Source organism: Haliaeetus albicilla, chromosome 11 (assembly GCF_947461875.1).
Source record: "Haliaeetus albicilla chromosome 11, bHalAlb1.1, whole genome shotgun sequence".
Taxonomy (NCBI): Eukaryota; Metazoa; Chordata; class Aves; order Accipitriformes; family Accipitridae; genus Haliaeetus; species Haliaeetus albicilla.
The window spans coordinates 42,794,262-42,804,185 of NC_091493.1; the positions used below are offsets into that span (position 1 = coordinate 42,794,262).

The 9,924-nt window shown below is 61.7% G+C and overlaps 3 protein-coding genes across 3 annotated transcripts; 1 reads left to right on the forward strand and 2 right to left on the reverse strand.

Moving 5' to 3' along the window:
• The first annotated feature begins 82 nt into the window (after positions 1 to 82).
• Positions 83 to 3,152, forward strand: EIF3G (eukaryotic translation initiation factor 3 subunit G). The gene is made up of 11 exons (XM_069797492.1): positions 83 to 201; positions 565 to 614; positions 1,062 to 1,154; positions 1,243 to 1,331; positions 1,596 to 1,655; positions 1,882 to 1,986; positions 2,095 to 2,284; positions 2,380 to 2,487; positions 2,625 to 2,761; positions 2,851 to 2,957; positions 3,066 to 3,152. Exons 1-11 carry the CDS (start codon positions 182 to 184, stop codon positions 3,079 to 3,081), a joined length of 975 nt encoding a protein of 324 aa, XP_069653593.1. The 5' UTR covers positions 83 to 181; the 3' UTR covers positions 3,082 to 3,152.
• Positions 3,153 to 3,255: 103 nt separating this feature from the next.
• Positions 3,256 to 5,062, reverse strand: P2RY11 (purinergic receptor P2Y11). The gene is made up of 2 exons (XM_069797493.1): positions 4,846 to 5,062; positions 3,256 to 4,570 (listed from the first exon to the last, which is right to left on the reverse strand). The coding sequence occupies exon 2, from the start codon at positions 4,518 to 4,520 to the stop codon at positions 3,549 to 3,551; it is 972 nt and encodes a 323-aa protein (XP_069653594.1). The 5' UTR covers positions 4,521 to 4,570; positions 4,846 to 5,062; the 3' UTR covers positions 3,256 to 3,548.
• Positions 5,063 to 5,240: 178 nt separating this feature from the next.
• On the reverse strand, positions 5,241 to 9,923 carry PPAN (peter pan homolog). The gene is made up of 12 exons (XM_069797491.1): positions 9,779 to 9,923; positions 9,128 to 9,298; positions 8,908 to 9,009; positions 8,577 to 8,627; positions 8,308 to 8,478; positions 6,923 to 6,999; positions 6,732 to 6,839; positions 6,523 to 6,646; positions 6,354 to 6,432; positions 6,132 to 6,261; positions 5,903 to 6,060; positions 5,241 to 5,703 (listed from the first exon to the last, which is right to left on the reverse strand). The coding sequence occupies exons 1-12, from the start codon at positions 9,794 to 9,796 to the stop codon at positions 5,351 to 5,353; spliced, it is 1,542 nt and encodes a 513-aa protein (XP_069653592.1). The 5' UTR covers positions 9,797 to 9,923; the 3' UTR covers positions 5,241 to 5,350.
• Between the last annotated feature and the right edge of the window lies 1 nt (position 9,924).

A 9,924-nucleotide genomic window follows, 5' to 3' on the forward strand; every position in this document is an offset into this window, starting at 1 on the left:
GCCTAGGCCTCAGTCCCGTGGCACCCACCGATCTGTTGCTTAGCAACCGCCTCCCGGCGTGCAGCGCGGCTCGCCCCGCCCCTTCCTCCTCTCCTACGCCGGAAGTGGCGCAGCCCCGCCGGAAGCGTAGCGCCTCCTTCCGGTGGTTGGGCGTGAGGACGGACGGGCGGGCGGGAGCGCGATGCCGACGGGCGACTACGAGTGAGGAGACCGGGACGGCGACCGGACCGGGGTGGTGGGGGGGTCCCGGGAACAGGGCGTTGGGCCGGGGCTTGGCCCAGGCAGCGGGGCCGCGGGGGGGAGGAGGGCCTCGGGGGGGGGAGCCGGGTATGGGGCCTGGTAGGCCCTGAGGGGGCCTTCGGGCGGGACCGGGGCTCTGGCGGGTGAGGGGAAGGGAAGAAGGCCGGGGCGCGGCGGTGCTGGGGCCCGAGTGGGGCGGGAGCGGAGAGGGGGTCTGTCCGGGGTTGAGGGGACAGGAGGGTCCCCGAGCGAAGGGACAGGGTTCCTGCCGGGGGAGGCGGGGCGGGGGGGGGCAGCGGGTTTAAGGTTCTCCTCTCTCCACAGCTCGAAGCCCAGCTGGGCCGACCAGGTGGAAGAGGAGGGTGGAGAGGACGGTGAGTGTCTCTTGCCGCAGGCCGGTTCCCTCCCCCTTTTTCTCCGGCTGCTCCGCCTGCTGGTAACCGGTGAATTTTTTCTGGAGAAAAAGAGCAGCTGCTGTTCCTAAAACAGCCCAGAGCTGCTCCCGCTCCTTGTTCAGGGCTCAAAACAGGCTCCCGAGCTCTTCTCCGAGGCCAATCTTTGTGAGCAGAGCTGGGCCTGACCTGGGACAAGGAGCAGGACTCCTCTCACTGTCCTTGCTCCACCCCTTTCAGGGTCTGAGGAAGCTCAGGGGCTTGGAGCAGCTGAGATTTCTTAGCTTTTTGGCCTTTTTCTGTGCTGGGGGGAAAAAACAGCGCACCTCCACCCTGTGGGGAGAGGCTGTGCCGGGGTGTGGGGCTCCTGCCCCCTCTGCTGGGCTCGCCCCAAGCAAGGGGGTGACTCTCCCCCTTCTCTTCCCACAGACAAATGCATCACCAGCGAGCTGCTGAAGGACATCCCCCTGCCAGGGGTGCTGGGCGGCAGCCTGAGCGCTGAGGCCGAGCTGCTGAAGGGCGGTGAGAGCTGGGCGAGAGGCCGGGGGGGGCTGTTTTCTTGTCACCTCCCCCACAACGGACACTGTCCCACTGTCCCCCCTCCCCACAGGCCCGCTCCCTTCACCAAAGGAACTTATCAATGGGAACATCAAAACAATCACGGAGTATCGGGAGGAGGAGGATGGGCGCAAGGTGAAGGTGAGTAGTATGTCCCAGGCTGCCATTTTGGCTTCTGTCTGCTGCTGAGCTCCCCTTCTCCCCTCCCAGAGCCCTCGGCTCTGCCCCGGCGCGGGGGCTGATCCGTGCCTGTGTGGTCAGGCAGCCGCACGTCAGCAGGGACATCCCGTTGGAGCCCTGTTTTGACTCTGTGGCTTCAGGCAGTCCCAAACTTAGCACGTGTGGGGCAGAGGCGCCTCTGCTGTCCCTCCTCCTGCATCGATCGGTTCTTTTGCACTTTTACAGATCATCCGCACCTTCCGCATCGAAACCAGGAAGGCCTCCAAGGCGGTGGCCCGTCGGAAGGTGAGCATCTGTGGGAATGGAGAGGGAAGGAGGGAGGGACGGAGGGAAATCTGCGCTCCAGCAGCAATTGCTTCGTTTCCCAGCCCTCCGCTTCTGTCCGTCCTTTCTCAATCTCCCAATGATTCCTCAGTGGGGAGCGTTTCCCTTCCCACTGGCTGCTCCTGCCCTGTGTTCAGTGATTGCTCGGGGACGTGCCGTGCAAGTGGGCCCCCCTTTTCCTCCCTAGAACTGGAAGAAATTCGGCAACTCGGAGTTTGATGCCCCCGGACCGAATGTGGCCACCACCACCGTGAGTGATGACGTCTTCATGACTTTCATCACCAGCAAGGAGGTGGGTCAGGCACAATGGGAGGTTGCAGGCCAGTGGGGAGCTGCCGGTGGGGCCATGTCTGGGTGCATGGTGGGTCCTCTGGGACTCAGGAGTCTCCCTGTCCCCCAGGACCTGAACTGCCAGGAGGAGGAGGATCCCATGAACAAGCTGAAGGGGCAGAAGATCGTCTCGTGCCGTATCTGCAAGGGCGACCACTGGACTACCCGTTGTCCCTACAAGGACACCTTGGGGCCGATGCAGAAGGAGTTGGCCGAGCAGTTGGGGCTGTCCACAGGAGAGAAGGAGAAGCTGCCCGGAGGTACGGCACCCTTTTATCCTGAGAAGGGGGCGGCCGCCGTCTGCCTGCAGCTGCGGGCAGACTCACCTCCTGCCTTTCACCTTTCCTGCCCTCAGAGCCAGAGCCGGTGCAGGCTCAGCAGAGCAAGACGGGCAAGTACGTTCCCCCCAGCCTGAGAGACGGAGCCAGCCGCCGTGGGGAGTCCATGCAGCCCAACCGCAGGGGTAAGTCAAGGCTTGTCGTCGTGGTGGGAGCAATCTCCCTGCATGACACTGGGCCTCTACAGTGCCGTGTACGGCACATGCTGGCTTTGGCCGTGGTACCACCAGCGGCCTTGACCTTCCTTATCCTTCCCCCGCAGCTGATGACAACGCCACCATCCGTGTCACCAACCTGTCCGAGGACACACGTGAGACTGATCTCCAGGAGCTGTTCCGGCCCTTCGGCTCTATCTCTAGGATCTATTTAGCCAAGGACAAGACCACTGGGCAGTCCAAGGTGGGTACGGAGGGATTTCCCCCTTTAGGGGGGGTGAGAAGGAGACCCCCCCTGCTTCATCTCATTGTCTCGCTTTCCTCCCACCCCAGGGTTTCGCCTTCATCAGCTTCCACCGCCGGGAGGACGCAGCCCGAGCTATTGCCGGGGTCTCCGGATTCGGCTACGACCACCTGATCCTCAATGTGGAATGGGCCAAGTAAGTGCTGGGGGGATGGCTCAGATGATTGGGGGGGCGGCGCATGCTAGGTACCGGAGGTCTGTGTGCAGCCACCCCTCACCTTACTGCACTCTTTCTCCTCCGCAGACCCTCCACCAACTGAATCCGGTGCCGCGCCGGCTCCCGGCGAGAGCGATCGGCGCTTCTAAATAAAGATGCACAGTCTGGTATGCACCAAGGTGTTGACCTGAGCTGCAGGGGGGGGTGGTTCACCAGGCAGGGAGCAGCCCCATCCCTGTCCCTACGCTGTCCCTGTCACCCACAGAGGTTGTTCCCGACTCGCTCCTGCCCCAGGCACACAGTGGGGCTGGCAGTACCCTAGCCAGCGACGTGGGGAAGGGGACGGCGCTGCCGTTCCTCATTTTTTAGGCTCATCCCCAGCTTTTCAGCTGAAAAAAGGGGATCTCTGCCAAAGAAAGGTGTGACACGAGGCCGTGCGTGCAGTTTCGGCTTTTAATCCCGCTTCTCCCACATTACTGCCGCCCTTTCCGAGAGGGAAACGCATGCCCAAGGGCCTCGCCGAGCCCTGTACCAGCTGTGCCAGCCTCCTTGGGCCACCCCGGGGGTCTCCTAGGCTGCTGGCCACAGCTCCAAGTGCTCAGCCCGCTCCTTGGCAGCGGTGCCAGTGCTGGTGCTGCAGCTGGCACCGCAGCAGCTCTGCATGCTGTCGGCCAGGGCAGCGTAGAGCAGCGGCTGCAGGCAGATGTTGAGGTTAACAAGGATCTTGCAGACCTGAGCGGTGGCGTGGATGGCTTTGGAGACAGCACAGTCCTCCATGCCTGGTCGCAGCAGGCGACGCCATAGGTTGAGGTTACGGAAAATGTGGTAGGGCAGGTAGGAAAAAGCGTAGAGAGCCACGCCCGCCCCCACCAGCATTCCCACCTTCCTTTTTTCCGGCTGGCTGAGGTGAGGATTACGGAAAACGGTGCGGATAATGGCAGTGTAGCAGGAGGCGGTGAGGAGAAAGGGCAGCCCACAGCCCAGCCCGGCCAGCAGCAGGCTGTAGGGATAAAACCTCTGCAGCTGCTGCGGGGCTGCGCTCCCCAAACACTCGGTCACACCCTCCGCTTTTTGTAGCTCTGTAAAAAAAAAGGTGGGTGCTGAGAGCACCCCGGCCAGCACCCAAACAACTGCACTCAGCACCTTGGCGTGGCGTGGCTGCAGCCGCCCATGGACCCATAGGGGGTGAACGATGCCGAGGTAGCGGTTAAGGCTGATGCAGGTGACGAAGAAGATGCCGCCATAGAGGTTGTAGTTGAAAAAGAAACGTTCCAGCTTGCACAGCACCGATCCGTAGCGCCAGTCCTTGGGCGGGTAGTAATACGCCACCAAAAATGGCAGCGAGAGGGAGTAGAGCATCCCGCTGACGGCCAGGTGGAAAGAGTAGATGATGCCGCTGTGCCAGGAGCGCTCGCGGGCGGCGAAACGGTAGACGGCTATGCCGTTACCCACCAACGCCGGCGGGAACTGCACCGCCAGCACTGGCCAGAGCGACTCCTGGAAGCTGCTGAAATTACCACAGTGACTGAGATGGGTGGCCATCTCGGTGTGGGGGGGGGTTCCTCCTGTCGTCCTCCTCCTTTTTTTGGTGGCTGCAAGCAGGGGTAAAGGTTTAGGTTACGGGCAGCCAAGAGGTATGAGCGTGGCCATGAGGTGTGGCTTCCGGCAAATGGCCGCACAGGGAAGTAGGTGAAGGTTGGTGAGACGTGGCTACCTCATGCCGGGACTCAAGGAAGCCTTGTGGTCCTACACTGGGGACAGAATGTATCCCCCTGCGTCCGCCCCCCCCCCCCCCCCTTGTCTGCCTCCCAGGGTGCAGGCAGGAGTTTGTGCGTCTGCTTGCAGCCCCACCACTCGCCCCACTCACCCTCTCCTCCTCGGGGTCCACGCTCGCCTCCCTCCTCTCCTGTCCCTCCCTTCTTGGCAGTGGTCACAGGGACGCCACAGGGTCACGTCCTGCCCCGTTTTGGGGACGGTAGGGGCAAGAGGCTGGCAGCGGAGGGGTTGCAGGCAGGGAAAAATACTTCCTCTTCTGAAGGGCTGTGCCCAGACAGAGCCTGGCAGCTGCTCTTGCCTTGGCCAGAAAGGGGGAAGAAGCTGTGCCTGCGTGCCTCCTCCTTACCAGGGCAGGCAGGGGGGCTTCCTGCTCTGCCTGACCACATCGAGGTGGCACGAAAACGGGCACCTACGGTTGGGGGACACCGTTAACAGCCCAGGAGACCCCACCTTCGCCCCCACCCAAACCTAGCACAGCCACAGGCAGTCATTGCAACCAGTGTATTGCACAGGAGCAAGAATGGGGCTGTGTGTGTGTGTGTGTTTCCTCTTTCCTCTTCTCCCTCAGTTTCGGTGCGTGGCTGGCGGCTGGTGCCTCAGCGCTTCCCCTTCTTGGCACGTCCGGGCCGCCGGAAAATCATCTTCCCCTTTGTCAGCAGATTCCCTCGCCCCTTTGGCCTTGAGGCAGCGCGGCCAGAGCCGGGACCGGCCCCCTCCCGGGCTGGGCGCTCAGTTCTTCGGTGTGGCTTTCGGCTGGCCGCCCCCTGCCTGGCCCTGCTGCGGTGCCGTGAGTCCCTCGGTGCCAGGTTTCCCTGCCGCTGCTTCCCTGGTGCTGTGGGGTGAGCGCTGGGGGTGTCGGGATGCTCCGGCCGGCTGTGCCGTCGTCGTTTCCTTAGCGGGGCAGCACGCGAGGAGCTTCGTTTCCTCTTGGTACGGTCAGGAAATAGATCTTGAGGGGGGGATAAACAAAAAAAAAGGGGGGGAGGGTGTTAGCGAAAAAGGGGTGACGGGGGCGCAAGCATTGGGGCTGATGGATGTGTCAGTGCGTTTACTTTGAACCGAGATCACGGAGAGCTCAAGGTTTTTGCGTCATCAGCCACTACCAGCAGGAGAGGATGGAGGGGCTCAGTCCCGGCCTCTCCACTCACCTTTGTCCGGCTCCTCGCCCACCTCCTGCCGGTAATACTCGGCATCACTCTCTTCCGACTGCTCGGCCGCATCCTGCTGCTCCGGCGCACCGGGATCCTCGGCGTCGCTGTCGCCATCCTGCTGCCGTTTCCTCCGGATCCCCGCCAGGCTCCTCTGCCTGTGGTGCCAGCATAGTGTCAGCCTCTGTCCGGCTGCTGCCAGACCCCGCCACTGCCACGCTGCCCTCACCTGTGAGCCTCACGCTGCTGCCGCTTGCGCTCCACATTCGCCTCCTGCTTCTGCTGCCGCTCCGCCTTCAGCTGCAGCTTCGCCTCCTTCCGCGCCAGGATTTCCTTCACCTCTGCCTCCATCTTGTGGACTTAAACACACGGCAAGAGGGCAGTGAGATGTCCCAGCCCCCGTGCCGGTGGCTTACCGAGTATGGCCGGCACGGCGTTTTGCAGCACTTACTGAAGCTGTGGTAGAGCACGTTGCCCTGCGCCAGGCCCTCCTCCACCTTGATGAGCTGCAGAGTCATGCGGGGTCCGATCTACGGGAATTGGGGGATGCGGAGAGCCCCGGTCAGGCTCGATCGCATCCCTGGGGCAATGGTAACCGCGGCATCACTGCCAACACGGACCTCAGTGAGGCGCACGGCGCTCTGCTGCGCTTTCATGTTGCCTCGGCCAGCGTATGCCTGTGGCAGCTCCAAGACGTTGTGGGTCCCATCCTGCTCGGCCTCGCTCTCCGACAGGTTTATGTCCCTGCCAAGGGACAGGAATGCATTTGGGGATGGGATGGAAAGCACCTCTGGGAGCCTTGTCCCCCTTGTTCGCCCCCTCCACGCACTTCACCAGCAGCTCGCTGATGTCTTCCAGGCGGCTCATGTTGGGGAACTTCTCCTGCAGCAGCTTCTTCAGGCTTTTGCTCACGCCCACAGGCACGACCTTCACGCTACTGCGAGGACGAGGAGGAAGAGGTCAGCGCTGGGACATGGGGCGCAGGGACCCCCCCCCCAAAATCAGGGGCGTGATACTCACTAATGCCTGAAATCAAGGAGCTGCGTCTCTGTGTTGTAGCTGATGAGTAAACACCTCTTGATGCTGTTGAGGTTGACCTGTGGAAGGAGGAGAGAAGAAGAGAAAAGGAGAGAAGAAGAGAAAAGGAGAGAAGAAGAGAAAAGGAGAGAAGAAGAGAAAAGGAGAGAAGAAGAGAAAAGGAGAGAAGAAGAGAAAAGGAGAGAAGAAGAGAAAAGGAGAGAAGAAGAGAAAAGGAGAGAAGAAGAGAAAAGGAGAGAAGAAGAGAAAAGGAGAGAAGAAGAGAAAAGGAGAGAAGAAGAGAAAAGGGGAGAAGAAGAGAAAAGGGGAGAAGAAGAGAAAAGGGGAGAAGAAGAGAAAAGGGGAGAAGAAGAGAAAAGGAGAGAAGAAGAGAAAAGGAGAGAAGAAGAGAAAAGGAGAGAAGAAGAGAAAAGGAGAGAAGAAGAGGAGGAGATTTCAGTTGGAAGGGACCTACACTGACCATCTAGTCCAACTGCCTGACCAAAAGTTAAAGCATGGTATTAAGGGCATTGTCCAAATGCCTCTCAAACACTGCCAGGCTTGGGGCATCGCCCACCTCTCCAGTAAGCCTGTTCCAGGGTGTGACCGCCCTCTCGGTAAAGTAACGCTTCCTTATGTCCAGTCTGAACTTCCCCGGGCACAGCTTTGAGCCATTCCCAGGTGTCCTCTCCCTGGATCCCCGGGGGGGAGCTCAGCACCTCCCTCTCCCCGTCCCCTCCTCAGAAAGCTGCAGAGAGCCACGAGGTTGCCCCTCAGCCGCCTTTTCTCCAAACTAGACAAGCCCAAAGTCCTCAGCTGCTCCTCACAGGACATGCCTTCCAGCCCTGTCACCAGCTTTGTTCTCCTCCTCTGGATACATTCACATCCTTCTGAAATGGTGGGGCCCACCGTACTCGAGGTGTGACTGCACCAACGCTGAACACAGCGGGACGATCCCCTCTCTCGACGGGCTGATCATGCTGGGTTTGATGCCCCCCAGGATGCGGTTTGTCCTCACCACTGGCTCCTGTGGAGCCTGCTGCCGACCAGCACCCCCAGATCCCTTTCTCCAGCAACTCCTCTCCCAATTTAGACTCGTGCCTGGCGTTACTCCGTCCCAGGTGCAGAATCTGGCCTTTGGACTTGTTAAATTTCATCCCATTAGTCCTTGCCTGATGCTCCAATCTATCTAGATCCCCCCGCAAGGCCTCCTGGCCCTCAAGAGAGTCAACAGCACCTCCCTGTTTGGTATTCAACACCGACATCCAGATCGTTGATAAAAATATTGAAGAGAACTGGTCCTAGAATTGAACCTTGAGGAGGTGGGATGGGTCTCGAGCCCCCACCCCTACCCCAGCCATGTGGGGACACCCCCCCACCTCGCTTACCCTGTGGACGTTGATGGAGGGAAACATGTTCTGGAACATGCTGGCCATCAACTTGACCTGGATCTGCTGAAGACCAAAATTGCTGAGGACCAGCAGCGGGTGATGGGTGAACTGCTGCTCGTGCATGCGGTGCCGCTTGAGGGACGAGACCACGTCCTTGATCAGTGAGTACTGGAGAGCAGGGGGGGAGACAGATATGAGGATGAGGAGGGGGCGAGACGCTGTCCTTCATGCTGGCGAGGAAGGGGAGGGCTCCCGCCAGCACCCACCTGCATCACCTTGAATGTCAGTGTTGGGCCACCAGGCAGCCGGAAAAGTTTCTGTGTGGGGGGAGAGAAACGGTGCTCAGCACCGGGGGAAGCTGCCGGTGCAACCGACCGCCCCCCCCTGCCCCTCGGTGCAGATGCATCAGTGCGTTTACTTTGGATAGAATCACAGCATGAGCTCAACAGCATTTTATCATCACCTGCATCTGCGAGGGGGGTGAAACCCCCCTAAAAGGCGCCGGCAACCGGCTTGAGGAGGCGAGGGGGAGCACAGCCGCTACGGAGGGGCCCCCCTGGAGCCTGGAAGGAGGGGGGGGGGGATCATGCTACTCACAAAATTGATGCTGGAGGACGATTTACTGAAGACCAAGAAGTGTGTCACCCCCAGGGGCCCGGCCACGGCCACAAAATCCTTCAGGGAGTTGTTCTTCCGCACCTGTGGCACGGAACGGCCGAAACCTTCAGATCCCTCTGTGCCAAATCACCTCCTGGCTGCGAGGGCTCCGCTTTAACCTGGGGACGGGCAGGATCCTTCCCCCCCCCTCCCAGCTCACCTTGAGGGCTCTGGCAGTGTAGGGCTCCATCACCTTCCGCATGTCGGTGATGAGCTGCCGCACGTTCTTGCCGACGCGGCCGCGGTGGAAGACGAAGGAGTGGGGGACGGTGCCGAATTCCTGCTGGGCGTGTTGCGCGGCTGCCGCCCGCTCCTTCTTCTGGTTCTTGCTCTGGCGGTGGGGGAAGCAGTCAGGGCTGGGGGCTGCAGAGAGGGGAGAGCATCCCCTCCGAACCCCTTCTGCCTCCCCGCCCCGGGAAGGCCTGATCCCCCAGACAGCCGGGCTCCCTGTGTCTCCCCCCGGCACAACCAAACCCCCCCATTCCCTCCTGCGCCCCCAGGGGGGCTCAATCTCCCGGACAGCCGGGTCTCCCCCTCCCATTCCTCCCCCCCCCCGGGACAACCGACAACCAACCCCCCTCCCCATGCTCTCTTGCCCCCCCCCCGCCGGCAGGGCCCGATCCCTGGGACAGCCGCCGTCCCCTCCCGTCCCCCCTCCGCCCCCGGAGGACCAGGCCGCTGCCGCGCTCCAGGGCCGCCCCGACTCCCGTTCTCCCCCCGGCCGATGCCTGGCTCCCGTCCCGTGTCCCCGTCCGTGTCCCGGCCCGCCCCGCTGTGTCCCGGTCCCCCCCCCCCCAACCCCGTCCCGTACTTTGCTCGGCCGCCCCATCTTGCCGCCGCCGCCACGATCACCATGCGGCCACCAGCAGTTCCGGCGCGCACCCTCTGGCTACTTCCTCTACGCCACTTCCGCCCCGCGCCACCGCCTTGCGTTCCGCCCGCTGTTGCCATGGTTAC